Source organism: Heterodontus francisci, chromosome 30, assembly GCF_036365525.1.
Source record: "Heterodontus francisci isolate sHetFra1 chromosome 30, sHetFra1.hap1, whole genome shotgun sequence".
NCBI classification, from domain to species: Eukaryota; Metazoa; Chordata; class Chondrichthyes; order Heterodontiformes; family Heterodontidae; genus Heterodontus; species Heterodontus francisci.
Window position 1 is genome coordinate 27,846,416 of NC_090400.1, and position 16,717 is coordinate 27,863,132.

The 16,717-nt window shown below is 42.5% G+C and overlaps 1 protein-coding gene across 2 annotated transcripts in view; it reads left to right on the forward strand.

Moving 5' to 3' along the window:
* The window catches only part of LOC137346642 (syntaxin-1A-like), a 320,432-nt gene that overhangs the window by 175,503 nt on the left and 128,212 nt on the right, over positions 1–16,717 (forward strand). For both annotated transcript variants that reach the window (XM_068010271.1, XM_068010270.1), the window contains exons 4-5: positions 3,899–3,973; positions 12,178–12,251. In XM_068010271.1, coding sequence (XP_067866372.1) covers positions 3,899–3,973; positions 12,178–12,251 — 149 coding nt within the window. The remainder of the gene's footprint in view (positions 1–3,898; positions 3,974–12,177; positions 12,252–16,717) is intronic.

Sequence of the window (16,717 nt, forward strand, 5' to 3'; positions counted from 1 at the left end):
TCTTGCCTTGTCTCTACTCTTTGATTTACTACATCTTCCCAAATTTGATCCCCTGACCCCACTATTTAGTTTTAAACCCCCTCTACTTGCCTAGTTATGTGGCTTGGTAGAACACTGGTACCAGCATGGTTCAGATGTAGACCATCCCAACAGTACAGCCCCCACTTTTCCCAGTACTGGTGTCAGTGCCCATGAACCGGAACCCACTTCTACCACATCAGTCTTTGAGCCTCACATTCATTTCTCTAATATTATTTGCCCTACTCCAATTTGCACATGGCTCAGGTAATAATCCAGAGATGATTACTTTTGAGGTTCTGCTTCTTAATTTGGTGCCTAGCTCCTCATACTGACAATACAGAACCTCCTTCCTTGTCCTCCTTATGTCGTTGGTACCCTCATGGGACCACGACCACTGGATCCTCCCCCTCCCACTGTAGATTCCTCTCCAGCCCTGAGTAGATGTCCAGAACCCTGGCACCGGGCAGACAACACAACCTTCTGGCCTCTTGCTCTTTGCTACAGAGAACAGTGTCAATCCCCCTCACTATCCCCTTCTACCACCACATTCCGTTTTGCTCCCCCCGCCTGAATGGCTTCCTGTACAAGGGTGCCATGGTCAGTCTACTTATCCACACTACAGCCCACACTCTTGTCTATACAAACTGCAAGAACCTCAAACTTGTTGCTCAATTACAAGGGCTGAGTCTCCTCCACTCCCACCTTCTTGATCCCCTTACCTGCCTGACTCGCAGTCACACTCTCCTGTCCCTGACCACTGACTAATACAGATGACCCCATCCTAAGGGGTGTGACTGCCTTCTGGAACAAAGTGTCCAGGTAACCTTTCCCCCTCCCTGATGTGTCGCAATTTCTGCAGCTCGGCCTCCAACTCAATGACTCCGAGCAAAAGCTCCTCAAGCTACAGAAACTTACGACAGATGTGATTTCCATGGATTGCCATGGCATCCAGGAGCTCCCACATATTGCAGCTGTGACACATCACCTGTCCTGCCATCTTTATTGTGTTAATTTGATTAAATTTATTTTTCTTAATTTATAATTCCCTTACTTACTGAACTCCCTCACTTACCAAACTCCCTTCTTCACACCCTGTGCCAACCAGCAGCACTCAATGTAGATAATCAGCACTGAGAGTCCCCTGAATTTATACTGTCTGAAAACAATGATGTGTCAACTTTGCTAGAGCTCAGAAACCAGTTTAAGCTAACTACCTAATTAACTAGCTACAGCTACTGTCACAGAGCTTGTATACCCCTTTAAAACTGTAAGAAACTTAACTTGCCTTTTAATTTAAACAGTAATTTTAGTTAATTGCTAAATGTAAACAAAATGAAAACTGGACTTTGGAGAGATTAATCCTTAAAATTCTCTCACTTAACTAACTCCCTTCTTCACACTCTGTGCCCACCAGCAGCACTCAGAAGTTCTTCATATCTGTCTTACATTTGGCTTTCACTAACTTTGAATTTTTATTCCCTTCTCTTACAGTTATGGTTTAATTTGAAACAATATTTCAAGTGTACCTTTTCTGTACTGTGGACTATCTTGTATAACTATGTGAAATCCCCTCTCTGCTATGTCTTTCCAAGGCTGCATGTCTTCAGTTTCTCCAGCGGCAACTTTTCATGCAGGACTTTGATAAGTGTTTTCTGGAGGCCTAGGACACTAAGTCAATTACTTTTCTAGGTGGATTGAGGTTAAACGTATGTACACAGCAACAACTGAGGCAATCATTTGAATATTACAAGACATCTTCGCAACACTTGGTACACCTGATCAGATAGTGTCTGATAATGGGCCACAATTTGCAAACAATTTACTTCAAGCACTTTGTGGAAAATTGTGGATTTGTACATCTAATAAGTTCCCCTAGGTATCCATCTGTCTTGAACTCCTCTCCCCTGTCTCCTCCACCCTCACCTCCAACAATAAGTGCGAGGAGCTGATGGACATCTTTGCCAATAAGATTGACACTATGTGATCAACTGCCTTTGTTATTTCCCTCCTTGCCCTAGCCCACCTGGTCAAACTTCCTCTAATGCTGCCCCATGACCTAGCCCGGAACTTGCATGTTTCTCTAGTTTTGTTTCTATCTTCCCTCATGCCTTCTCTGAGCTCATCTTGTTCATGCCCACCTTCTGCTTCCTCAACCCAGAGTCACTCTGGGTAGAGATCTTGGAGAAAATTCACCAGGGTTATATGGACATAACTAAATGTAGAGCACGGGCTCAGGTGTCAGTGTGGTGGCCAAGAATATCAAAAGATATCAAAGAAATGATTTCAAATTGCCACTTATGTACAGTGCACAGACAGGATCGAAGAGAATGTCTTATTTTGACCCAATTCTCAACCAGACTGTGGGAACATCTGGCGATAGATCTATTCATCTTTGATGGAAAATCCTATCTGATTGTAGTCAATTACTTTTCTAGGTGGATTGAGATTAAACGTATGTACACAACAACAACTGAAGTAATCATTCGAGTATTACAAGAAATTTTCACAACACATGGTATACCTGATCAGATAGCGTCCGATAATTGACCACGATTTGCAAACGATGTACTTCAAACACTTTGTGGAAAACTGTGGATTTGTACATCTAACATGTTTCCCTAGGTATCCACAATCTAATGGCGAAGCCGAGTGAACAGTCAGAACTGTTAAAGCACTGTTAAGGAAAAATCAAGATTTTCAGCAGCACTTCTGAACTACAGAACTACTCCATTGTTATGCAGATTAGCACCATCCGCACTGTTAATGGGAAGAAAACCTAGAACGTAACTTCCAATCCTACCCAAGAAGCTATTGTCAGGCTACAAGTCTATGATTATCAGAGAGTTCAAGACAGAGAAAAGTCTTACAGAAAGCAACAAGCCCATAATTATGACAGGAAATACTGTACCAGGAACCTACCAAAGTTGTCAGAAGGGCAAAAGATATGGGTGCTGACCAAAGCTAAAGGGTAATTGTCCAGAGAAAGGAGAATCAACAGCCACCTTATTTATTAAGAGCTTCAGAAGGTACCAGAAGAAGAAACAAAGGAATCTTATTCCTATTCATCAAAGACATCAATCGGTCATACATTTGGACGAATCAGATGTTGAACCTGAAATTCAGAAAGCACCAGATACTACAGACCACATTGAGGACCGTCTAAGTCACGAAACAAGAGTTCAGAGAAAGACTACCAATCTTCCGCATCTGATGACAACAAGATCACGGAGATTTGTGAAGCATCCTGACAGATTGAATCTATGAAGTCTGAGACTTGGGGGTAGTGAATAATGTAAATATGTATATATTTGGATAAAAACATGGGGGGGAGATGTAGTATAAGGGTCTGAAACGGTTAATGTTGACAGTGTAAAGAATACCTCCTACCATGATGATGTAAGAGATCACATGAGAGAGACTTTAAGAGAGATGCAGCGAGGCTTTAGAGGAGTCACTCAGACTGGTATGATGCTGTACATAGTTATAATGTAATAAAGGTTAATGTTATAATTACTCCAGACTAAGGAATCTCTCTAAGCTCGACTAACTAAACATATTAAGGTGGCAGCATACCAAACAAGCATACAACAATAACTACTTTTATTGTACCATCTCCATCATTTGAGAATTTACAGCTATCAGTCTTTACTGCTATCTATTGGGAAGGACAGTCAGCTAATTCACAGGAAATTCGATCCAACAGAATCTGATAGAATAACAAAGAGGTGAAGTAGCTCCAGTAATGATGCTCCTTTCCATTCCAACAACTAATCATTCTTCACATTGACTCTGTATTCTGGAAGGTTTTGATTAATGAGGGCCCACTGCCTTGTCCAGCACTGTCATGCACTCATGGTTAATGTTCTATGTCTTTCAGAAACAAAGGAGGAATTAGAAGAACTGATGACAGATATCAAGAAGACAGCAAATAAGGTCCGCTCCAAGTTAAAGAGTAAGTAAATAGTTCCAACAGGATCCAGCATCCAAATTAGTTAAATTATTCATGGTTCAGCACTTCAGATTCTGCCTCTGTATTTGTCACTGCTGAAACCTGTGTCTCATCTTCCTTGTCTTTCACACTTCCGTTTCATAGAATCATGCAGTAAAAAAGGAGAGAATTCATGCCAACGTGTCTCTGCCAGTTCTCTGAAATATCTACCAGTTATTCCCACTCCCCTCCTCTTTTCCCACAGCCCTCCAAATATATATCTGATTCCCTTCTGAAAGTTACCATTGAATCTGCTTCCACCTACCCTTCTAGGCAATGCATTCCAGTATGACAACTCGCTCAGTAAAAAGACTTTCTAAACTTCTTCACCACCCCAGCTTTTTCTTTTGCCAGTTTATCTGAAATTTGTGTCCTCTGATGACTGACCCTTTTCCCAGTGGAAATAGTTTCTTCCTATTTAAGCCCTCATTATTTTGAACATCTCTATTAAATCTCCCCTTAACTTTCTTGGCTCTAAGGAGAACAATTCCAGATCGCTAGTCTCTCCACATAACTGAACTATGTTATCCCTGGAACAAAAGCAAATACTGCAGATGCTGGAAATCTGAAAGAAAAACAAGAAATGCTGGAAATACTCAGCAGGTCTGGCAGCATCGGTAGAGAGAGAAGCAGAGTTAACATTTCAGGTCCGTGACCCTTCATCAGAACTGGTGTGGTGACTAGAATTGAACACAATACCCTAGCTGCGGTCTAACCAGTGATTGCTAAAGGTTTACCATAACTTACTTGATTTTGTACTGTATGCCTCTGTTTAGAAAGCTAAGAATCCTTTGTGCATTTTTCAACAGCTTTATCAACTGGTCTTGCACCTTCAAAGATTTATATATGCGAACCCCCAGGTCTCTCTGTTTCTGCACCCTCTTTAAATTTTTACCACTTAAATTCTACTACCCCTCCTTATTTTTCCACTTCTCTGCATTAAATTTCATCTGATTTCACCAGGCTGTCTATGCCCTCCTAAAGTCTAGTATTATCTTCCTCGCTGTTTGCTACATTTTCAAGTTTTGTGTCATCTGAAAACTTTGAAGTAATGCCCATCATCGTAACCTCAGCGGTGGGTAAATTATTGGAAAAAATTCTGAGGAACTGTGCTCGTCATCATTTAGAAAGACACGAATTAATCAAGGAGATTCAGCATGGATTTGTTATGGGAAGGCTGTGTCTGACTAAGTTGATTGAATTTTTTGAGGAGATAACAAGGAAAGTTGATGAGTGTAGTGCATTTAATGTAGTCTACATGGATTTTAACAAGGCTTTTTACATGGTTCTACCTGGCAGACTGGTCAGGAAAGTAAAAGCCCATGGGATTCAAGGGAAAGTGGCAAGTTGGAACCAAAATTGGCTCAGTGGCAGGAAGCAAAGGGTAAAGGCCGACGGGTGTTTTTGGGACTGGAAGGTTGTTCCCAGTGGGGTTCCATAGTGCTCAGTACTAGTCCCCTTGTTTTTGTGGTATCTATCAATGATTTAGACGTGGAGGTAGGGGCATGATTAAAAAGTTTGCAGATGATACAAAAATTTGCCATGTTGATAGTGAGGAATAAAACTGCAGACTGCAGGAAGATATCAATGGACTGGTCAGTTGGGCAGAAAAGTGGCAATGGAATTCAGACCAGAAAGTGTGCTTTTGGGAAGGGCGAAAAAGACGAAGGAATACACAATAGTCACTCTAAGTCTAATGATATTTGCATCTGTCTTCACTATAGAGGATACAAGTAACATCCCAGAAATAGGTGTAAATCAGGAAATGGAAGGGAGGGAGGAACTCAACATTACAATCATCAGGGAAGTGGTACTGAGCAAATTGAGGGGCTGACAAGTCCCCGGGTCCTGATGGACTTCATCCGAGGGTCTTAAAAGAAGTGGCTAGAGAGATAGTTGATGTGTTGGTTTTAATTTTCCAAAATCCCCTAGATTCGGGAAAGGTTCCATTAGATTGGAAAATAACCAAAGTAACTCCTTTATTTAAAAAGAGAGGGAGGCAGAAAGCAGGAAACTACAGGCCAGTTAGCCTAACATCTGTCTTAGGAAAAATGTTAGAAGCTACTATTAAAGCAGGGGATATAGAAAAATGTGCAGCAGGGAGCAGTGCTGGGGCCTCAACTTTGTACAATTTATATAAATGACTTGGATGTAGGGACTGAAGGTATGGTTGCTAAATTTGCTGATGACATAAAGATAAGTAGGAAAGTAAGTTGTGAAGAGGACATAAGGAGGCTACAAAGGGATATCGATAGGTTAAGTGAGTGGGCAAAGATCTGGCAAATGGAGTATAATGTGGGAAAATGTGAAATTGTCCATTTTGAAAGGAAGAATAAAAAGAAGCATACTATGTAAATGGTGAGAGATTGCAGAGCTCTGCGATGCAGATGGATCTGGGTGTCCTAGTGTATGAATCGTAAAACGTTAGTATGCAGGTTCGGCAAGTAATTAGGAAAGCTAATAGAATGTTATCATTTATTGCGAGGGGAACTGAATACAAAAGTAGGGAGGTTATGTTTCAGTTATACAGGGCATTGGTGAGACCACATCTGGAGTATTGTGTACAGTGTTAGTCTCCTTATTTAAAGAAGGATGTCAGTACATTGGAAGCAGTTCAGCGAATGTTGACTAAACTAATACCTGGAGTGGGCGGGCTGTCTTATGAGGAAAGATTGGACAGGCTAGGTTTGTATCCGCTGGAGTTTAGAAGAGTAAGAGGTGACTTGATTGAAACATATAAGATTCTGAGGGGTCTTGACAGGGTGGATGTGGAAAGGATGTTTCCCTTTGTGGGAGAATTTAGAACTAGGGGTCACTATTTAAAGATTAGGGGTCACCCATTTAAGACAGAGATGAGGAGAAATTTTTTTCTCTCAGTGGATTGTGAGTCTTTGGAACTCTCTTCCTCAAAAGGCTGTGGAAGCAGAGTCTTTGAATATTTTTAATGCAGAGGTAGATAGATTCTTGGTAAGCAAGGGGGTGAAAGGTTATTGGGGGTAGCTGGGAATGTGGAGTTGAGGTTACAATCAGATCAGCCATGATCTTATTGAATGGCAGAATAGGCTCGAGGGGCCGAGTGGCCTACTCCTGCTCTTAATTCGTGTGTTCATACATTCATAAGTATGTTTGTATTACTATTTCCCAAATGCTCTCCCACCGAAACTTGGTCCACTTAATTCTCCAGACCTAGATTAGACCTGCTTCCTCCCTCATTGGGCTAGAAAGAGACTGATCAAGAAAGTTCTCCAGTGCACTTTTCAAGAATTCCTTCCCCTCCTTGCCCTTTACAATGTTTTTTCTCCCAGTCTATATTAGGATAACCATTGTCTACATCTTTCTGAAATTTACGTGCAAATTTGCTCTTTTATCTCCTTTCTAGTATTTGGTGCTCTGTAGTATGCACCCAGCAGGGTAACAGCTTTTCTGCTCATTAATGCTAACCAAATAGATTCTGTCTTTGAATTGTCAAGCACATCATCCGATTCCAGGGCTGTAACAGTATCTTTGATCAACGCTGCCATTCTCCCACCCACTCCATTTTTTTCCTATCCTATTTCTCCTGAATATATTGTAGCCAAGAATATTAAGTTCCCATTATTGCCACTATATCATAATTCTTGTGCAACCTGTGCCTGCAGCTCACCAGCCTTATTTGTCACGCTCCATGCATTTATACACGTGCTCTCCATACCCACCTTCATCTATTTTGAATTTCTCCCTTGTCTGATCCTTCCTATTTCTGAACTGCTCTTTATTCTAATGCTGCTCCTCTCTCCCAGTCTTTAGTGTATCTTACTTTTCCCCTCTGATGCTTCTTCCTGTTTCTCCTCCTCCTGTCAACTTAGTTTAAACCCTCCCCTTTCTATTTTTCACATTTATCCTGCGTTTTTGTGTGATTACTGTTTTCATTTTGTTAAACTTTATTTTCTTGAATTCCTCCCATTTTTCAAAAAGACTCATTCTTGTTGTTTTTCACTCATGGGCAGGATGGTGTAACCTATGGGTATCTGCATGGACTGACGGGACCTCTGATTTGTGGCTATCATATTGATTGGTTGACTGCCTTGAGCTGCATTTAACAGGTTGAGGATTCAGTTCCTTCCACCATGTGCCGACCCCCCCAACCCTCCCTAAGAGATTGGAGTGTAAGAGTTTAGATTTCCTCAGTTTGTTGCTGTGGTTCAATGACATGATAAGGATTGGGACATTGAACTTCAATTTCAGTACAACATAGTTTGGTGAAACCAATCAAGATATTAGTGCCATCCCCACATGCCTTAATGTCAAGTGGGAATGGGAAAGGCAGAAATTTAAAAACCCATTGAATTAAGCTACCTTACAATATGAAGTTAAATAATAGTTTGTTAATTTAAAAGACCAGACAAAATTTAATGCAGTTTAATTAGTTTTTATTGCATATATTAATTGTCTAATATGTGTATCTTTCAGATACCAATTACACACTATTATTAAATAGTTAATAATGAACATATTTAAGTACCAAATTAAATGGTACTTCAAATTTAATTTAATTATTTTATTGAAAATGAAAATTCTTTTTATAACTGAGCTCCTTTAAGATCTACTGTCCAGGGATTTCAATCTACTACTCGGAGGAACTGCTGCTGAATTCAGCACTGTGTCATTATTGGTAAACTGTATCCTGTCAACTCAGCCGTTCTTTTATATAGTACCTTTGATGTAATTGAACATTCCAAGACTTCCCTGTATATAGTGCTTCTGGTAATAAAGCATCCCGAGGCATCCCTATAATAGTCTATACACTATTACCTATTTTTAAAAAAATATTTCCCCCACCCCCTGCAATGTTCCTTCTAAGCTCTATGGGTGTGTGGCCATGCAGCAATCTGGAAAGCATCACTCATGCAACAAGCCGGCAATGCACAGCCAATGTTCCCTTCAAGTTGTGCGTGCGTACAGCTGCGCACCAATCTTAAAGGGACAGCACCGTGCAACAAATGGGCTGCACACAATAAAGAAAAATTAGAGGGAACAGTGCCCCCTAGGTGCTTCACAGTATTAACAACAAACACCAAGCAGGAGTAACAGGGTTTGGCCATGACTGAAGGCAAGTTCAGAGAAATGGATTATTGAAGATGTGCAAAGAGGTAGGAATTTAGGGACAGAGCTCCAGAGCTTGGGCCAAAATGGTTCTACCAGTAAAGGATGAGAACAGAGAGAGAGAGAAGGAGAATGGGATGAAAAGTGGCGGCACAGTGGCGCAGTGGTTAGCACCGCAGCCTCACAGCTCCAGGGACCCGGGTTCGATTCTGGGTACTGCCTGTGCGGAGTTTGCAAGTTCTCCCTGTGTCTGCGTGGGTTTCCTCCGGGTGCTCCGGTTTCCTCCCACATGCCAAAAAAAGACTTGCAGGTTGATAGGTTAATTGGCCATTATAAATTGCCCCTAGTATAGGTAGGTGGTAGGGAAATATATAGGGACAGGTGGGGATGTGGTAGGAATATGGGATTAGTGTAGGATTAGTAGAAATGGGTGGCTGATGGTCGGCACAGACTCGGTGGGCCGAAGGGCCTGCTTCAGTGCTGTATCTCTGAAAAAAAAAAGGGGTCCAGAATCTGAAGTGTGGAGGGTGTACACCAGCACATAGAACTGAAAAAGGTTAGAGTTAGGAGCGAAGTGGTATCGTTTAAAGCAGCTTAAAAATGAGAAGCTATTTGAATTCACTGCCATGGGAAAGACAGGGATCAAATAGAGGTTGGTGACGACAAGGTTTATTAAAGGAAGGTCCAGACCATGGATTATTTGTATCATCTTAACATTTGTTGAATCTTGTCTGATGTTCCTCCTGCAGCCGAAAGTTGGTCTCAGTTTTATGACAGAGAAAGCTCTTGCGCAGTGTTGTCTGAAATTATACAGGCCATGAAGTCCTCTTGAGGCATTTATCACCTTGAAATTTATTTATTTAGAGATACAGCACTGAAACAGGCCCTTCGGCCCACCAAGTCTGTGCCGACCAAGAACCACCCATTTATACTAACCCTCCAGTAATCCCCTATTCCCTACCACCTACCTACACTTGGGGCGATTTATAATGGGCAATTTACCTATCACCTGCAAGTCTTTGGCGGTGGGAGGAAACTGGAGCACCCGGCGAAAACCCACGCGGTCACAGGGAGAACTTGCAAACTCAGCACAGGCAGTACCCAGAAATCATGATCCCCAGTAGGATTTTCAGCATTCTCCACTGCTGATTTCGCTGCCTGTGTTACTCACCTCTAGTATTCTGTCCTTGAACACTATGGTGATGTATTACCTTGGACACTTTCAGAGCCTTTGGCAGAGTCTGGCATTTTGCACTTCTAAATCAAACGGCCTCTCATTAAAGCTATGTTCAAGTTGCATTGATGTCTCAATCTTTGCCTCTTTCCATTAACTCAGGACTCTCCCAATACTCCTTCTACATATTGACCCCATCAACTCTTGCTGATGATTCCACTCTGAGTTCATCGACTTCCTGCAGACCGCACACCCTCAGTACGCACAACCTCCAGTAGTTTTTACCAGCCCTGGCGGAATCACTACATCTTGGATCGATAAAAATATTCTGTTTTTGAACTTCTCAAAAATGCAGTTTCTTTATATCTCTGAAGTCCAACAGCTCACCCCTTACCCAAGATAGCAAAATAGTGAGAGGAAGGTGCCAATTACCATGCACAGCGTTTTAGAAAGATCACATTACACTATTAACAGTTATTGCAATTAAATATGCAAGAAATGTATTTCATAGAAAGTTTAAGGCACAGAAAGAGGCCACTTGGCCCATTATGTCTCTGCCGGCCGACAAACGATCCACCTATTCTAATCCCACCTTCCAGCATTTGGTCCGTAGCCCTGCAGATTATGGCACTTGAGGTGCATATCCAGCCTCCTTTTGAATGGGTTGAGGGTCTCTGCCTTAACTACCCTTTCAGACAGTGAGTTCCAGACCCCCACCATCCTGTTGGTGAAAATTTTTTCCTCCCTTCCCCTCTAAATTTTCTACTAATTACTTTAAATCTATGCCCCCCCATCGCTGACCTCTCTGCTAAGGTAAATAGACCCTTCACCTCCACTCTATACAGGCCCCTCAAAATTTTGTACATCTCAATCAAATCTCCCCTCAGCTTTCTCTGTTCCAAGGATAACAACCCCAGCCGATCCAATCTTTCCTCATAGCTGCATTTCTCCAGTCCCAGCAACAACCTTGTAAATCTCCTCTGTACCCTCTCCAGTGCAATTACATCCTTTCTGTAATGAGGTGACCAGAACTGCACACACTACTCAAATTGCAGCCTAAGCAATGAGTTATACAGTTCCAGCATAACCTCCCTTCTCTTATATTCTATACCTAGGCTAATAAAGAAAAGGATTCCAAATGCCTTCTTAACCACCTTATCGACCTATCCTGCTACCTTCAGGGATCTGTGGACATTCACTCCAAGGTCCCTCACTTCCTCTACACTTCTCAGTATTCTCCCATTTATCGTATAGTCCTTTGCCTTGTTTCACCTCCCCAAATGCATCACCTCACATTTCTCCGGGTTGAATTACATTTGCCACTTTTCTGCCCATCTGACCAGACCATCAATATCTTCCTGCAGCCAGCTATCCTCCTTGCTATCTACCACACGGCCAATCTTTGTGTCTTCTGCAACCTGCTTGATCATGCCCCCTACATTTACGTCCAAATCGTTAATATATACCACAAAAAGCAGAGGACCCAGTACTGAGCCCTGCGGAACGCCATAGGAAACCGCCCTCCAGTCACAAAAACACCCGTCAACAATTACCCTTTGTTTCCTGCTACTGAGCCAATTTTGTATCTACCTTGCTGCATTTCCCTGGATCCCATGGGATTTAAATTTCTTAACCAGCGTGCCATGTGCGATCTTGTCAAAAACCTTGCTAAAATCCATGTAGACCACCTCAACACTGCCCTCATCTATTTTCCTTGTTAATTCTTGACTGAATTGTATTGTATTATGCACTGTAGATTAATGGATAAAGTACTTTGTATAATAATAGAATATTGTGCACTGTATATTATACATTATTAAGTACTGATTGCAGGACCTATACTGGATGCTTGACTGGTCTTTGGAAAAGGTCTTTGCTAGACATCTCCAATCTTTCCATTTTATTTCTTCAGGTATTGAACAGAGCATAGAACAGGAAGAGGGGCAGAACAGATCCTCTGCTGATTTAAGAATACGCAAGACACAGGTCAGTGACTTTAACTGTTTGTTTCCAATGAATTATATTACACAAAATCAACAGTGTGTGAGCTAGCCTGAATATTCAACAGCAGTGCATAGTTTCCACAAAGGATATCACCATGATCTGATTCCATTTTCATTTAGACGTTAAACAGATTCCAGGTGTATCGGTGTCCCACACTCTGTTGCAATTTTTAATTGGTTTTTGATGGCGAGAATGCTGTCTGCAGTTTGCAGGGGTCCACATCAAGCAGTGAGAGGGAAAACGAAGGGCCTGTCCCACAGGTACATTGGGCCTTGGTTACCTTTGCTACGAACGTCAGTTGCTCCGTGAGTTACTTTACAGTTTTGTGGCGTACATGCCAACCTATGAATCACAGAAAAGCTAGTCAACAGCTTCTAATTAAAGAAAAATGCTGACATAGCACTCTAAAAGTAGACAACTTAAAGCAAAAGGGAAAATAAATGAAAAATGTACAACTGTAAAATAGCACTAAATAAAGGCCCATGAGCAAGTTCATAACTGGAAGGCAATTGAATAAGTGTTTGGGATCATGTTCCACAGTTCAATTTATTTTCTATGTAAACTGAATCCAATGGCCTCACACATAACAGACATAATGTAGTAGTTACAGTGGGTTTGCAGAAGGACATGAATTTGCCATAATCTAAGCTGCAGATATACCCAATATTCCATCATTCGTATTATAGGCCATAACAAGTACAAAAAGTACAATGAATGCAGTGGCAGATTTAGAGATGTTCTTTCTTTGTTTGGGAGTAGTGTTGGTAGGCACCAGCTCCACCAAGAAATTTTGATTTTGAGACTATTTGATGTATTTTGAGTATATTGTGATTATATTCACATTCGTAGTCTGCTCCCATGCCTGTATTCACACTGAAACCATTCACATTGGTGTTGCTATTGCCCCCTCCCTCGTACACGCTAATGCTCTTCTCCTCCATAACAATCACGCTACCTCCTCCCCTCACTGTGCACAGTGGCACTCCTCTTCCTTCCCCCACCTTCCATACTTGCACCCTTCTACCCCCTACTCCGACCTCCCACCCCCCCAATCCCTCCTCAACCACTGCTCTGATGCTGCTACTCTGCCAGGATTGAAATGTGCTATATTCTATAGGTGGAGAATTTGAATCCTGCATAAACTATGACAAAAATTCCTGCACTCAGCATGCAGCATAGTTTAGTCTCCAGAACAGAAAGAGCGTAAGGTTAGTGCCAAAATAGGCAGTGGGGGATGGAACGGGCAGTGACACTGATTTCATTTAGCAAGTGTTGATTTGCGAGCTGGCACCAAAGCCGTTGTTTTATTAAAATCTCAACCAGTTCACTAATGCTCTAGAGGAAAAGCGTCAGCCACCCGTATCCAGTCTCACTTGAATTGGACTCCTGTCTGAGTATATGGTTGATTCTTAACGTTGAGTAGGGAAATGGAGTGAGATCCAGCAAAGCACATTCAACGAGTCTAATTTCGTTGTACAATAAAAGCTTTGTTATCGGCATGTGCCAGACCTGAGAGGTGCTGGATAATAAAAAATGCCAGTTAATTAAGAGTTGTACACTGAGCTCTGGAGCAAGTTTCGTCTGACTGCAGGGTTCCTCATTATAGTGAATGGGGAACCAGTCACCGAGGAGAGGTAGAATTTTCAGATGGCAACCTGAATTCCCGCGGTTTCTGGTGATCCAACCCAATATGTTGAGAAGTCTCCCAACCAACTTCCTGGTGTACAACCGGGTTTGTTCTGATACCATTGGGTGCCCCTTGAGCCCCGCTGCCACCAGCTGTTAGTGGGAATGAATCTGAAAGAATCACTCGACACTTGGGTCTGCTCCAAACGTCAAACAGTTTATTGGATTACGCCGGCGAGGAGCAGGTCACTGGGCAATCCAGGTTCCTCTCCACCGAACAAAGGAAAATCATCAATACTTATACAGTTTCAAACAGTTACTCAGCCCATCCCGGCTGGAAATGGTCCAATCATAGTGATTATAAATTATATACATTGATTAGTAGAACCAATGAAATGGGTTACTGGACATTGGGGGACTGCGTGGTCAGCACATGCTCTTGGACAGCTAGGGGTTACTCATGCGTACATGATGTCTTCCAGATCCCCTGCTTCACCGTCCTTGGGCCTTATGTATACATAACATCTTATCTTAACCTTGTTACAGGCGGGTGACTTTGTCAGCATTCCATCTTTGTCGACATTTCATAAGGGCATCGGCTAGAGGCCACTTGATTAGACTCTGCTGAATTTATGTGAATCATCCCTTGTAAGGAATGTGGTCAAGTTAGCTGAGTCCCACGATGCCTTACAAACATTTCATTGCTAGCTAGAATTATATGTTATTGATTATTCACATCGTATTTATTGCAGGTGCCTCTGCCCTGGGAATACACTTCAACAATCCCCCTTTCGGTAGGAGACTAGCCCTAGTCTCCTTAACCAACACTACTTGTTACCCCCCCGCTTTTCTTTTAAACCGCCTGGTATTCCCTGCCTCAGACGTGTTGGCCAGTCACGTGATTTCAGGAATTCCGGTCGTTCTAGATCAAATTGAGGTGATTCAACTGACTCTGTCCTTCGAACAGGCAAATCACCTTTCTTCCCTTTGCCTTGGTTTTTATCCTCTTTCGTCGTACATATTTCCTGCATGATCGGCAGGCCAGTATGCCCCATGCTATGGCCAGGATCAACTGTATCCATACCAGTACGTGTGATACTATCCGAATCCAGGGGTGGATGTTCACATTAATCCCCCAATCCCAAATCTTCTTCCACCAACTCTGGTTCTGCAATTCTGTATCAGTATCTTTCTCCAGATTTTTGATTTTTGTCTGCAGTTGGTGGTAACGCTTAATGGATTGACCCACCCTGAGCCTTAATTCCCTTAATACTTCGGTTAAGTGTGGGATGGGGGTCTGTTCTGGCTCCTCATAATCCTGTAGGTGGTCATGAAGTTGATCGGTGATGTTAATGATTTCGGTAGCTCTGCGCTGAACCTGAATGATTCGAGCTTGTCCTATAGTGACGGGTCGTAAAGGCGTAAAGCAATCGTTTGGATGTGGGATAGGACATTGTAGGTCATTATAGCGTTAGGAACTTTCTGTGATGGAGATGCAATATTTTCCTTTACCTCCGTAACCTGACTTGGTGAAATGTATGGGGGCAGGTATAATTTCTATGACACAATCATCGGTTCGATTGAACCCACATTCATCCAATTCTCCCTGCCCCACTGGGTGAGGACATACTGTAATGTGTCCCCTTTGCTTGCATCCCGTAAGGGAGGTTCCATATAGTGTATTGTTTTTGAGTATGGCGGAGGCTTCAGTTAAATAGTAGCGGAGGGAGGTATTACCCCGTACGACCCCAATATTTTCCAATTGGTAATGGGGAAATGGCCCTGAGTCCCATTTGACTATAGGGATCATCAGGACTATTCCCACTCCCGTAGCTTTGCCCATTTCACAATCTGGGATCACTGGGTATACTCTGGTGAGTCCTTCCAGAGTATAATTGTCCAGTGTCCCTTTTCTCTCGGCTAGCCGAGCCAGATGTGTGCTGTCTATCCAATCGGCACCTCACCCCTTTGGATCTGATCGAGGTTGTGTCGTGTCCCGCCATCCACAAGCCATAAGCGTGACAGAGTTGTCCCTGCCTTAGCTTTCCAGCATCTTCCTTTTCTGTTATCGATGAGGTGATTGATGGTTTTGGCATGGGCTTCTAATATCGTATTTCTATCTAATTGTATTCCCATGTTCTTCTCTCCCAGATTGGCCTGATTTTTCTCTGCTCTCTCTGAGAGCTCCTTCATTACTCCTTTAAGTCGTTCCACCTTTTCATTTGGACCTTGTATGTCCAGTGAGTTTATTACGGAGGTACCGGTATTGAATCCGGTAGCAACATCGTTAACTACCCCCATTTTTGTTCTATAAAGCTGATCCTGGCCTCGAAATCTAGTGGCACCCATGGCATCGGCAGCCTGCTTCATTACAACCTTACTTAATACACAATACATATTTCTCGCCTGTTCTGTACAATATTCCGGCATCTGTATTCCCGAGATATTGATCAGGACAGGCACAATCTCATGTTTAACATTGTCATATAATATTTCGCCTTTGTTAAAAGTACAATTCCATTCTCTGGTCCTTTAGTGATTGTGGGGCATGGCAATTTCTCGGGTTGGGTGGTGGTTATTATGGGGCGTGGTGTCGGAGGGGGAGGAAAACATCACCCACCTCCTCATAATACCTACATAATCCCACCCCCTTTCTATAGGTAGTCATGGGCTGAGGTCCGACAGGTGGTGCGCACAATATACTGAACGCACACCTATCAGGTCTTTTTGTTTCACTTCGTCGGATGCAGCTGACTCTTGTTGCATCAGTGGAGCACTGTATGCATACTTTTATCTTTTCCCGAGTGGACTTGTAACCATGC